Source organism: Protomyctophum parallelum (assembly GCF_964188405.1).
Source record: "Protomyctophum parallelum genome assembly, chromosome: 1".
In the NCBI taxonomy this organism is placed as follows: domain Eukaryota; kingdom Metazoa; phylum Chordata; class Actinopteri; order Myctophiformes; family Myctophidae; genus Protomyctophum; species Protomyctophum parallelum.
Window position 1 is genome coordinate 12,769,318 of NC_139697.1, and position 14,365 is coordinate 12,783,682.

The following is a 14,365-nucleotide window of genomic DNA, read 5'->3' on the forward strand; positions in this document are numbered from 1 at the left end:
TTTTTCTGCATTAGGCTAACAGTAACTTAAAACAAAACCTCTGTTTGACAAAAATAAATAAATATAAAGTTATCCAAAAGACTTTTCACAACATCATCACATTACTCCAATTGGTTTTTTGTATTGTATCTAAACACCTTGTGTTGTTGTCTAACCAAGATCTACTAGCACACATTAGCAAAATGGCTTCCTCCATGTAGCTAACAAACACACAAACTTACTGGAGTTCTCAGCAATATAAGAACATGGAAAAACTCCACAGGAACCGGGCTCTCACAAGCAGCACTTGGCTAGCTGCTTGTACAAGTACTTTTCTGCAACTCTGCTTAAGAATTGAGACGTTTTTTAGCTTATTTCTTTGCTTCTCAAAATGAGCAGGAGCTCTCTCTCTCTGTCAACTTCACTCTAGGGTGGATCAGTGAAGAATGAATGGAGTGAAAAACGGGAATTCCCTCTAGTGGTCAACATGTGAATTGGTGTTGAATAATTACATACAGGCTAACCCTCTAGTGGAACATGCATTTGAGACACCATAAGACACAGACAGAATATTATGAATTAGTGACACCATATATTCCATATGGGTTACACACTCCCCCCTTAAATCAGCATGAGTCCCTTCATGTGCTATAATATTTTGACTCAAAGTGTTATAATTTCATGACTATCATAGTCACTGAAGGAATTGAGTGCATGATTGAAAGTCTCTAAAAGGCTCTGAGCAAATAAGATGAGGGGTTTACCCAACTGCGGGTAGTCTAATCGACCTGGTGCTCGCCGTGACCTTTCAGATCGGCGTACCGTATGGCTTTCCCCATCTTCGGGTAAGTCATTGGTTTCCTCAGCATTATGTACTTCAGGAATTTCCAGGATTTCCTCAGCTTGCGTGTCATGAACTTCCGGAACTCCAATATCATCTCCCTGTTCTCCATTTTCATCATTCCCATCATCTAGATCATCCAAATCCAGCAAGGGTACATCATCCTCCACAGTATTGGGTAGCATTTCATTGCCTGGCTCAGACAAGACCACCACTTTCCCTTGTTCAGCAGAACTCTCTAACTGGGGATCTTCAGCCACTTCAAGACATGCCTCTGCTTCTTCATCTGGAAAAGTAAGCACATTATCAGCAGAGGGCTCCACTTGTGACTGGGTTTGCAGTGTCTCACCCATTTCCTTTTCTGTGGGAGGATTTTCAGATATGACCAACCGCTTTGGGATGTCATAGACTTCTGTGAACCTCTTTTCTGTGAAAACTGAGGTTTCCTCAGGAAGGACTGTATACTCCTCTTCAGACTCGGAATGTTCCTCTTCCTGAACTTGAGGAGAACTTTGTCTTGTCCTGGGACGACGAATCAACTTTGGCTGGTCTGGTTCTTCCTCAGCTTCAGCCAAATGCCCGCATGGCAACAGAAGATCTCTGTGTAAAGTGCGGATGGGACCATCTTCATCCACCGGTTGGACCTTGTATACCAGTAAGTCTCCCATCTGTTGCAAGACACTGTACACAGCAGACTCCCACTTGTCAGCGAGTTTGTGTTTGTTCCGCAGCCGGACATTCTTCACCAGAACTCTATCTCCCACTTCAAGGGTAGATTCTCGGACTCTTTTATCAAAGCGCTGTTTATTTCTTTCAGCAACTTTCTGGGAGTTTTCAATAGCTGTCTGAGTCCCTTCCTTAACAGGTAAGTTGAATGCAATATCGACTGGAAGACGGGGTTGTCTCCCAAACATTAATTCATAGGGACTGAACCCGGTGACGTCACTTTTAGTGCAGTTGTAGGCATGTGCGAGCGGTTTAACGAAATCACGCCAGTGACTCTTCTCTTTGTCTTTCAGGGTACCCAACATGCCAAGCAGGGTGCGGTTGAACCGCTCAACCGGGTTGCCTCTAGGGTGATAAGGACTGGTTCGCACTTTCCTGATACCGGCTATGGCACAGAGTTCTTTAATAGTGTGAGATTCAAAATCTCGGCCCTGATCACTGTGCAGGCGTTCTGGAAACCCATAATGCACCAGAAACTGTTCCCACAGAGACTTCGCAACAGTAGTAGCTTTTTGGTCTTTGGTAGGTATGGCTACTGCATATTTTGTAAAGTGGTCTGTGATGACCAGGATATCCTTAGTATTGTGGGAGTCAGGCTCCAGCGAAAGGAAGTCCATGCAGACCAGTTGCATCGGCCTACTTGTCTGGATGTTGACCAGAGGTGCTGCTTTTTCAGGCAGAGTCTTCCTCCTAACACACCGGCCACATGTTTTGACCTTGTGCTCAACATCAGCAGCCATTCGTGGCCAGTAGAATCTTGACCTTACTAAGTCAACGGTACGGTCTATGCCCATGTGCCCCATGTCGTCATGGAGACACTTGAGTACAGTCACTCTGAGAGACTCTGGAAGTATGAGCTGATAGACAGTTTTCTCTTCGCATTGACGCTTCCTGTACAGGAGACCATCTCGCATCTCAAGGCGTTTCCACTCCTTGACCATCAGTTTTAGTTCAGGGGAGTTAGAACCAATGTTACGGGGTACTTTGCCTCCAGATTCCAATAGCTGAATGATATGCTTAATGGCAGGATCAGCTTCCTGTCGTTCTCTGAGGTCATCCTCACTGAAGATGGGTACTGTTGCATGACCTAATAAACCTTCATCACTGTAGATGTCTGGGACAGCGTCAGCATTGAGAGCCAGGGATTCCACCAACGTGATGGAAGGTAAGTTGTTGTCGGTTTCCCTTATTAGATGTCGGTGACATAGGGCTGTAATGGCATCTTCAGGTAGGTTTAAATAGTCAGGCGACGATGCTAGATGATGTGAGGTGAACTGTTTTATTCTCTCTCTTTCTTCCAGTGAAGTGTCATCATCAACCAGCATACCATGGGGTCGCCTGGAGAGGCCGTCAGCATCCTGATTGCTCTTTCCAGCCCTGTACTTGAGGTTGAAATTGAAGGTGGAAAGTCCTGCTAACCAACGGTAACTGGCCGAATCTAGCTTAGCTGTGGTGAGTATGTAAGTTAACGGATTGTTATCCGTTACCACAGTGAAGTTGTTACCATAGAGATAGTCTTGGAATTTCTCTAGGATTGACCATTTTAAAGCTAGAAACTCCAGCTTGTGTGCTGGATATCTTGCCTCACTAGTTGAAAGGCCCCTACTGGCATAGGCAATGACCCTTGATTGGCCGTCGTGCTCCTGGTATAAAGCAGCTCCCAAGCCAGTAGTACTGGCATCTGTGTGCAGTGTATAGGGGAGCTTGGGATTCGCAAACCCCAGGATGGGAGAGGAGGTCAGCTTCCCTATGATGCATTCAAAGGCTGCCTGACAAGCAGGTGTCCATCGTTCTGCGAACGGCTCTTTTGGGTGGAAGTATTTCCCTTTACATGTCGTCACCTTCTGGCCTTTCCTGAGAGGTGGATAACCAGAGGTGAGATCATTTAGTGGCTTCACTATTTTAGAATAGTCCTTGACAAAGCGACGGTAATAGCCAGCAAAGCCTAAAAAGGACCTCAGTTCTTTTAGGGCCTGTGGCCTTGGCCACGTTTTCAGTGCAGTAACCTTCTCTGGGTCGGTCTCGACACCATCTCTCGAGACGATATGTCCGAGGTAGCGTACAGACGTTTGGAAAAATCTGCACTTCTCAGGGGAGAGCTTGAGACCATATTCTCTTAGCCGTTGGAGAACGTGCAGAAGTCTGGCCTCGTGTTCCTCCAGGGACGCAGAGAACACGATGAGATCATCAAGAAAGACGAGTACCTCCTTCAGGTTAATGTCACCCATGCATCTCTCCATTAGGCGCTGAAATGTACTCGGCGCATTGGTTATCCCCTGGGGCATCCGGTTGAACTCCCAAAACCCCAGGGGACAGACAAAAGCAGTCTTGGCTTTGTCAGTCTCTTCCATACCAATTTGGTAATATCCGGACTTAAGGTCCATCACCGAAAACCATTGTGACCCGGTGAGGGCAGAGAATGTGTCTTCGAGGTTTGGTAATGCGTACGCATCCTTAATGGTTTGCATGTTTAGCTTACGATAATCGACACAAAGCCGGACATCACCGTTCTTTTTCTTTACAACGACTATGGGTGAAGAGTAGGGAGACTCTGACTCGCGTATCACACCAGCTTCCAGCAGTGTTTTAAGGTGTTTCCTCACCGCCTCATAGTCATTGGGATGTATGGGTCTTGAACGTTGTTTGAACGGGGTCTCATCCTTTAGTTTGATACGATGTTGGACTTTGGAGGCATGACCAAAATCAAGGTCATGGTGTGCGAAAACGTCAGAATAACCATTGAGCTTCTCTGTGATTCTGCTTTTCCATTCCTCTGGCAGAGGAGACTTGCCAAAGTCAAAGGTAAGGGTATTGTCTGTGGACTGACTCTGGGAAGAGGTGGCACTACAACAGTTCACAGTAGCTGCAGCTTTGTCAGGTAAGTGTCTTTTTTCAACAATTTTATCAGGAACATGCATTTGAGACACCATAAGACACAGACAGAATATTATGAATTAGTGACACCATATATTCCATATGGGTTACATAAACATCATAACAAGTAACTTCATAAGTGATAGACGTTTGAACACAAAAACAACAACAGCGTTAAGTATTAAATAACATACCTGCTCCGACGACGGACACGATGCGTCTGAGCCGTATTTAACGGCGTCACTTCCTTCCGGTGTGAGGCCAGGCAATTTATTGCAGTCATATTGTAGCCTAGTCCTCCTACGTTACATCCGGTGTGGGTACAGTTGGTCCCATCCGTAAATACAAAATAGCTACATATGCGTGAATCTTTTATTTTTATTTTTACAATAACGTTATTTGTCAGAAAGGAAGCCATTGAGGGTTAAAATTGGTCTTAATGCTTCCAACTCGAGTAGAATTATTAATGTAACTGTAAAGTGTCCATGACAAAGTAAATATATGACGTGGACTTCCTTGAGTAGGAACCCGGAAGTGGCTGACGTCACGGGTTAAATACACAATATAGATGGTGATCTCCAACTTGCTAACGTCCTCAGTAGTCTAGTGGGCTAGTCATCCGTCTTTGAGTCCCATCATCGTAACTTTGCCAGTTCAAGCTCGTTCGTAATTTTCAAACAACACGGACTACTTGTTTTTGTCAGTTTATGTTTAGGGCTAGTTTGACATGCATTAGGCTACGGACCCCCATTTAGTGGCATTTCTATCTCTGGGACCCCCAGGAACTGACAGGTAGGTACTGCAGGGGGTCCCCGGAACCCAGCAACCGACAGGTAGGTACTGCAGGGGGTCCCCAGACCCCAGCAACCGACAGGTAGGTACTGCAAGGGGTCCCCAGACGGCCAGACCCCAGCAACCGACAGGTAGGTACTGCAGGGGTTCCCCGGACCCCCCAGTCTGAGACCCACTTAGTTCTGATCCATAGCTCTAATGCGTTGCATTTAGACATTAGAGCTATGGAGCAGAGCTAAGACTCACTGTGCTATTGTAGGCTATAGGGCAGGCCTATTGTTCATTTGTTATTACCGGTATGTTAGTCCATAAACACTGAAGTTGGTGCTTTGCATGAAAGTAAGGATAGCACTCAATTAATTGATTCACAATACACTTTTAATTATATTACATGAAGCAGACAGCCCTGTGATTAAACCTTTAGCATTACACTGCAACCACACTGTGGTTAATAATACGTTTTTATTCACAATGGAATGTTATTGTAGCCTACTCCTAATATATCATGGAGGTGTAGTCAGCACAGTAGATTCATATTTCAATCGATCTGGGACGTCCTTAACATTTTGCAAAACTCTGTTCAATGAATTGCCTCTTCTGCTACATTAAACATTACTAAACATTAAGTTACTTATAGGCCTACCTGTTATTGAGACTCCTATAGAGCATGTTGACATGGATAGCTTGGTTATTAGCATATCTGTTATAATTAATGCAGTTTGATGATTGATTGATTAAACGAATAGCCTATTTTATTAGACAAAAATGTATAACAGTAGTACAAGTACCATCAAAACAAAATAATTCACATGCAAGTAAAGGCACGGTGTTGCAAAGCAAAAAAGCACTGGTAGTAATAAGTACTATCCAAGCTTCTGGATATAGGGTTCGAAGCCCTACAGCGCTGTGACCTGCTGACTGCCTCACCTCTGTCCTTTAGCTGTCTGTCCACACCTGAAACCCACTTTTAATATATTGTCTATCATACAACAGCAATACAACATAATTTGTGTGATTTCATGCAATGCAATTTTAATTGTCATATCAATATTTACAGAACCCAGACAGCTCTGTAATTACACCCTTTACACGCACAAAAAAAAAAGAGTAGCAAATTATAACATAACAGCTCATCCTTTTCTTGTTTGTCTAACCCCCTCCTGTTTTCTACTTTCTTGGAATAGCCAGCATTTAAAACGTGCAGTAGGTCGATTGATAAGTAACCTACTGGGTATTATTATACATTAATAATACCTGATGATCATGTTTTAGGTTGGAAAATCACAGCACTCCATCTTTAAGCTTGTAGATCTGCTATTTTCAGCATGCAATGGATGCCACCAAGGCCTGCCAACATACATTTGAATCGACAAAATCAACTGTAGATTTAGTCAACTAAAATCTTACAATATTTAGTAGACAAAATCAACTGTAGATTTAGTCAACTAAACTCTTACGATATTTAGTCAACAAAATCAACTGTAGATTTAGTCAACTAAGCTCTTACGATATTTAGTCGACAAAATCAGGGGCCCCCCGCATTATAGAACTCAACATTTCGATTGCACAACAGAACGGACAACTAAAACATTATTTTGGGTAGATGACTGTAGATCTGCATTTATTCAGAAAAAAAAAAAAAAACATTTTGTTTCACATTAAACAAAATACATTTGAATGGATAGATCCTGGATAGATTATTTAAACAGAAAAAAAAAAAACATTTTGAAAACATGGCTCAAAAACAAAGCATGTCTCTTTTAAAAAACCTAACAAACATTAATTCTTACAAAAGTAGGGAGGGCACCTGTAATTACTTACAAAAGGTCTGACATCAATTACTGTACATTGGAACATTCATTAACTTTATAAATAAACAACATCTTTCTTTAAACAAATAAAGTTTTTTACCCTGCTTCTTCAATGTAAAACTTCACAGAAACATAAGTAGCTTAAGACAACATGGCTGACCTCCGGTCAACCGACACCAACCACAAATTAAGAGTCATCATGTCCTTCCCTTACTGTCCTTCATTAACCTGAGTGGACGTCTGTCCTCCATTAACCTGAGTGGACGTCTGTGGCATGACGTCAAAATAAAAAAAACGTTTGCTCTGAAAGAATATATATATATTCAAAGATTTGTGCTGCAGTTTTAAGATTTTTCAAAAATAGCAGACCTAAAAGATCCTAGCGCGCCACTCGGTGCACTATGAGCTTGTAGATCTGCTATTTTTCAATAGCTAATGTATGACATAATGCTTAGTTAAAACACCAAAAGGGGTTCCCCTCCAGAATGGGTTAACCTGACTGGACCTTCCGTCCAAAATCACTGACAATGTGGCAAGTCCAGCAGCTCTTCTTTCATCAGCACCTGTGATACTCCAGTCCCCCCCCCCCCCCCCCCCCATAACATTTTAAATGTATGCAAATCATTTACAATTTGCTCTGGTAGTTTGTGTATCCACAATAAATAAATACATAAATATAAAAAATAAAATAAAAAGTAAAAGAAACAAACAACGTCATCGTTAAGGCTCATAGTCTAGATTTTCGGTGGTGAGGTGACCACCGAACTACAACATGACGTCACGAGCTTCGGTGAAGAGCAAACCACCGCCCCAGCCCTTCTCTCTGTTTTTACTCACCACCGCTCAACGTTATTTCTGCTCCGGTGGTCACCTCACCACTGAAAATCCAGATTATGAATGAGCCTTTAGGCTGACATGATGCAAGAGGTTATGGTAAGAGAAATATTGCAATGGCAAGCAGTGGTGATACAAGTACTCACATTCTTTACTCAAGTAAAAAACCCTTAGACCTCCATATATGGAGCTGACCTGTTCTGACATTCAATACGTTGATCCTCCCCACCTGTCCTTCCTCTTCGATGTCTCCCTTTTGACTGAGAGTAGTTACTTTGTAGATTATTATTCCAAAAAGGTAACTATGTATGTAATAATTGTAGTGGAGTACAATAATTGCCCCTGAGATGCAATGGAGTAGAAGTAAAAGTAATTAACTAAGACATTTTGAAATACTCCAGTAAAGTAAAAAAATAAATCCTCAAAATTGCACAAAAGTAGAGTAATTGAGTAAATGTATTTACAGTAGTTACTTTACACCATTGATAACAAGTATCAGTGTGAGACAAGAGGAGAGTAAACTGAACAACATCAGTAGAGCATAATATAGTGTCAAGGCAAGGGTGACGTAACGATGAGCTAGTCGTTACGTCATCTCCATATCTATAAGGTGCTTCGCACCAGCATCTTCCTGCGATGGATTAAAGCTGTTAAGGTTGATAATTGTTCTGGTCACAAGAACTGGGGAATGCTGACCTTGGTCGAACTTTAACTTTGTTAAGGCTCGGGTCTTGACTGAAGCTAGCCGAATTATATTGGAACTTCGAAAGGATTAGGAATGGCGACTTTAAAGAGCAGCTTAAAGTAACTGATAATTATTTTGATTCTGGTGCGAAGCACCTTATAGATAGGGAGATGATGTAACGACTAGCTCATTGTTACATCACCCTTGACAGTGATTAAACTGTGGCTGGTGAACAGAACAGTAAACGCCAAAGTACCAGTGGGTGTTATAAGAGACAGTGTTTCCTGGGACATTATTGCGGCTGCTGTTGTCTTTGCACGTCAGGCCAGACTCCTGCAGGTGCAGTGGTGGTATAGGCGCCTCCAGTCATCACAGCCTGCCCCGCCCCCTGCTGAGAGGTAGGGGGAACACTGTAGTTTACATACTGTGAGAACACGGGGTGTTGCTGCACTGGAGCTTGGTGAATACCAGCGGGCCCAGTTCCATCTGTCCAGTATCCATGTGAGACATCACTGTTCTGGGTCCCGGTTCCAAACGGATATCCATGTGTGAAATTATTGTTCTGGGTCCCGGTTCCAAACGGATATCCATGTGTGAAATTATTGTTTTGGGTCCCGGTTCCGGGTGGAATTCCATGTGCGATGTCAGAGTTCTGGGTCCCAGTTGAGCTAGGCAGATAGCCATGTGTCTCATAACTGTTCTGGGCCCAACTTCCGGACGGATATCCATGTGTGAAATAATTGTTCTGGGTCACAATTCCGGATAGATTTCCATTTGTGAAATAAGGATTCTGGGTGACTTGACCGTAAGGATAAACTGGGGTGCCATAGCCTGCAGCTGGCAGGGAGTTACAGGGGCTTACCGTCGCTACGGTGGGCTGATTGATTCTATAATCACCATTATTAAATTGCTGGCTAGCTGGCTGAAGAGGAGAGACTGTGGTGTTACTAGCCTGCAACACTTGAGTAGTGTCTGTTTGAATGCCTGTGGTGTAGTGGCTTTCTGGAGACTGGTCATAATCAATGACTTTGGCAGACATTGGCAGTTCATGCCAGCTTACTGGCATGAACTGCCGATTCTCGTAGTTCATGGTGTCGTCATCCACAGACTTTGTGGTGGCAAGGTTAAACTTAAGCACGTTGATACTTTGGTTTTGTTTGGTGATCGGAATTTGACACTTTGAGTCCAATTGTATCCTGGGCTTTACACGACCTACCGATATTTGGGTGGACGTAGAAGTCGTGACCACAATGTCAGTGATCTTTCTTCTATTTCTTTTGCAACTTCTTTCCTTCTGTAACTGCTTGGTTCGCACTGAAGATGTGTGCCTTTTTCTTTTCTTTTTCTTGTATATGGATGTCATTGGTTCACAAGAGGGAAGGTCTTTGTTGGTTGCGGGGGACAGGGGGACAGCGATCACAGAGGTCAACTTCAGTGGTGGAGAGGCTTGTTTAGTGCCGGACTGAAGTTCTGGCTGTGGCTCACGTTCAGACAGTGAGGAATCTATGAACGAAGGCATGGTTGACGGCTCAGTAGATGCAGCTGAGGCTGGCTTTGTTGGAGACCATTCAAGTTTAAAGTTAGAAGAAGCTAATGTTTTCAGTGAGTTCAAGACCAACTGTAATTTAAGTTGAGGCCGCATTTGTGAAGGCTCACCGTGCAGCACTTGAGAAACCAGAACTCTAGGTTCTGATGCAGTTTCTACTTTCACTCCGACCCCCTGGTGTTGGGGTGAGCGACACTGGCTTGGTTCTACTTTCTCTCTGGCTCCCTGGTGTTGGGGTGAGGGACACTGGCTTGGTTCTACTTGCTCTCTGGCTCCCTGATGTTGGGGTGAGGGACACTGGCTTGGTTCTACTTGCTCTCTGGCTCCCTGGTGTTGGGGAGAGGGACACTGGCTTGGTTCTACTTGCTCTCTGGCTCCCTGGTGTTGGGGTGAGGGACACTGGCTTGGTTCTACTTTCTCTCTGGCTCCCTGGTGTTGGGGTGAGGGACACTGGCTTGGTTCTACTTGCTCTCTGGCTCCCTGATGTTGGGGTGAGGGACACTGGCTTGGTTCTACTTGCTCTCTGGCTCCCTGGTGTTGGGGTGAGGGACACTGGCTTGGTTCTACTTGCTCTCTGGCTCCCTGGTGTTGGGGTGAGGGACACTGGCTTGGTTCTACTTGCTCTCTGGCTCCCTGATGTTGGGGTGAGCGACACTGGCTTGGTTCTACTTTCTCTCTGGCTCCCTGATGTTGGGGTGAGGGACACTGGCTTGGTTCTACTTGCTCTCTGGCTCCCTGGTGTTGGGGTGAGGGACACTGGCTTGGTTCTACTTGCTCTCTGGCTCCCTGGTGTTGGGGTGAGGGACACTGGCTTGGTTCTACTTGCTCTCTGGCTCCCTGGTGTTGGGGTGAGGGACACTGGCTTGGTTTTACTTTCTCTTTGGCTCCCTGGTGTTGGGGAGAGGGACACTGGCCTGGTTTCACTTTCACTCCGGCCGCCTGGTGTTGGGGAGAGGGACACTGGATGGCAGGTGATGAGAAGTTCGAATAAGGACCTGAAGGGCTGTCATGTGTGCCACGTCCATCAGGAGACTTCTGCCATGGGGATATTCTTCTCCGTTTGCACGTCTCTCCATCTCCATTCAATGACACGTAATCTGATTCCAAACCATGTTTCACAGTTTTCCTAATGTCTTGGGGAGAAAATAAATCTGTATGTTAGGACCAGACCGTCACGCACCGGGAGACGTATTCAATACGAGAGCATGTCAAACATGACTTCCATACAGCTACAACTGCCGTCTGGGGAAATCAAATAAAATGTATGACAGTGGGAGTAGAAATGCCGAGGGGGCAGCTGCACCCCGACGGCCCCACCAAAAGGAGGTTAAGAATATATTATAATAATAATTGGTCTTGACTGTAGTATATTGTTGACAATCATTTTTCATTTTGCCATAGCTGTTTTTATTTAACATCCGAACAGAAGGATCGAGCCCCTTCCCTGCTGAAAGGCAAACAAGCGTGGTATGGAAGGAACTGATTTTTTTTTTTTTTAAGATTTTTTTTTTGCGGCTTACGCCTTTATTGATTTTTTAAGAGATAGAAAGTAGGCTGACAGGAAACGGGAGAGAGATGGGGGGATGACATGCGGTAAAGGCCGTGTCGGGTCCGGGAGTCGAACCCGCGGCACACCGCGACTGGATCACCAGTCCGGTGCCCAGACCGTTACGCTACGGCCTGGGCCGAAGGAACTGAATTTAACCCATTTTGGGTGGGAACCCCATTTGGTGTTAGCATTATGTTATGCTTTAGCTATAGAAAAATAACAGATCTACATTGAAAAATCGAACGACTGACATAGAAACATAGCTTTTTCAGAAAACTGTCAGGATTTAGAAGACAATTTTAGAATCTGATCTCAGGTCAAAATGGGTTAACAAAGAATCTAGCCTTCGTGGAGAGAAGTGTGTTTGGTGTACTCACAATTCTATAAGTTTAAGACCAGCATGGTGTGTCTCCATACATGAATAAATCATGACCCCTATTGATATCAGGAAAACAAAACCAGTTGTGGTCCAGTAAGCGTCAGTATTTACCAGTATGTCCAGAGAAACAGGGGTCCGCGTGGTCTTCCTGTTTCACCTCCTTCTTAATGGTGACTGGAAACAGCAGAGACAATTTAATTAGACCAATTATACATGATTTTATATTCAACATTCTATGTGTTGGGGGTCATGTTGACCGTGGCTTACACACCTGTTATGTTTGAGTTGTGAGTATTCAGGGTTGTGAGACGGTCAGGGATCGGCTCAGTCTTCACGATAGCCAAATTGATCGGCGTCGTCTCGATCAGACTCTTTTTCAAACGTGCATTTTCTTTGTTGTGCGTCGCTTCTGTATTTGAAACAATGATAATAAGATTATCAACTTCTGTTCAACAGAAGGCAGAACAACGACATATCCATCTCATCCTAACATTGTTTTAGTGGAACATAAAGCTTGTCTGTAGATGGAGAGGTTCTCACCTGGTGGTTGTTGGTCAGCAGGTGGACAGGAGGTCACATTCTGTTGTCTCCAGATGTCCTGCAGTATGTTGATGCCTACAGACAACAACAGTGAGTTCCACACATTCAAAACGCCAATGCCAACGCCCCCTATTCTTGGGGAGCACTGACAGAAATAGCCTATAATCTACAAGTTCATGTGTTGCAACATGACATGCTGAGAGCTGTTCTGGTGAAGATATTTGGTGTAGAAGGAAACGAGACATGACATCCCTACATGTTTTCAAACAAGAAAGAAAGAAAGAAAATAGCTGACCTAGCTAGTGGTGATCTTGTAGATCAGCTACTTGTCATAGAGCAAAGTATATACTGGGGTAAAAAGAGAAATATGAAGAACTACTGTACCTTCACTGAATGGAGCAGATTTGACACGATGATATGAGTTCTTGTCAAGCAGTATAACCTTGACAAGAGAAAACAAACAAATACAAACATTATAGTTGAGGCCAGACTGGAATGTGAGTTTCAAAATCCAAGCACATATTTAGATAGGTCTGCATCAAACACAAGGAAAATGTCACATATTGTCTGGTCTTTAATCTCAAACTAATTCAAACTAAAAGATTAGAAAATAAAGGTACATCGCAAACTACACAATATTGTAGTTTGTGGTATATTTGCCCTTCGAATGTGTATAGTTCCATTACAGTTTCAACACCAGCTGTAACACAAAGGTGAACCCACAGGCAGCAGAGGTTAACTTCATGGTATACCACAGCTATCTAAATGGTTACCTCAGCATCCATTTGGTAAAACTCTTCCCGTATGGCGACTTTGCCGATGGCAGCCTCAAAGCCTTCCATCTTCTGTTTCTCATTCCAGTCCTCCCGAGTCCTGATTTCAGCCATTAGACTGAAGCACTTCTGCCACTAACACAAACATACAGAACACAATTCAGACCATATAGTTCAACACAGACACAGCTCCACTGTCATATTTGTCAAAGGTTAAACAATGTGACATTAACACTTTTTTAAGAGAGAAAAGAAAAAACCATTAAAAGGTCTTGGGGACGCAGATTCTTAGAACGTAAATATCTCAGATTCTTCTTTTTAGACCAAAAACGAGCTTGATTTGAGGCTCCTTTCTCGAAACGATATGATCCTAGCTTACAAAAAGTATGTTTTGGGTGAATTAAATTACAATCGCGGGACAAGTTACATAGCAGATTTTTTACTTCCTGACTCTCGGTTTCCTGACAAGTCGGCTTTCAAACTAAGAGTGCTCGCCATTGAAAATACATTGTGGCGCTCAGACTAGAGCCACCACTATGCGGGGCTGTTGGTTCCTTATATTGCAAAACTATCCTGTGACAACCCTGGTGTAAAGTCATAGAAATTCACTCAGATAGGGTACAATTCCAAGAGTTCCTCGGATTCTTTCCTCAGGAAAAAAAAGGAAAACAAGGGCTCCTACATATATAAGTACTGGAGAGGCCACTGACCATATAGTTGATCTGGTGATCGATGCTGGTGATGTGTCCACATATGTGGTTGATTTGGACAGTTTCTTGGCAGCTACGACACATGTAGAATGGGAAGAGTCTCTCAGATATGTCTCCACACTGACCCTCCAGCACTGAGCTCAGACCTGACACACACACACACACACACACACACACACACACACACACACAGTTTAGCTTTTTCTTCATAAAAAGGGGAAAGTTGATGCGTGTAATTGTTTTGGGTGAATCTCTTACACCAAATCCTTGTTTGACACTCCTGCAAACAATCACCAAAAAATGATTTTCAGGGCAAAAAAACAAAC

General features: G+C 43.7%; 1 protein-coding gene across 1 annotated transcript; it reads right to left on the reverse strand.

Annotated features, from left to right (window-relative positions):
- Nucleotides 1–8,834: 8,834 nt before the first annotated feature.
- LOC310858349 (uncharacterized protein) lies at nucleotides 8,835–14,139 on the reverse strand (the record flags this gene model as incomplete). The annotated part of the gene is made up of 6 exons (XM_083764454.1): nucleotides 14,040–14,139; nucleotides 13,330–13,464; nucleotides 12,941–12,998; nucleotides 12,557–12,631; nucleotides 12,128–12,190; nucleotides 8,835–11,221 (listed from the first exon to the last, which is right to left on the reverse strand). Exons 1-6 carry the CDS (start codon nucleotides 14,121–14,123, stop codon nucleotides 8,835–8,837), a joined length of 2,802 nt encoding a protein of 933 aa, XP_083620580.1. The 5' UTR covers nucleotides 14,124–14,139.
- Between the last annotated feature and the right edge of the window lie 226 nt (nucleotides 14,140–14,365).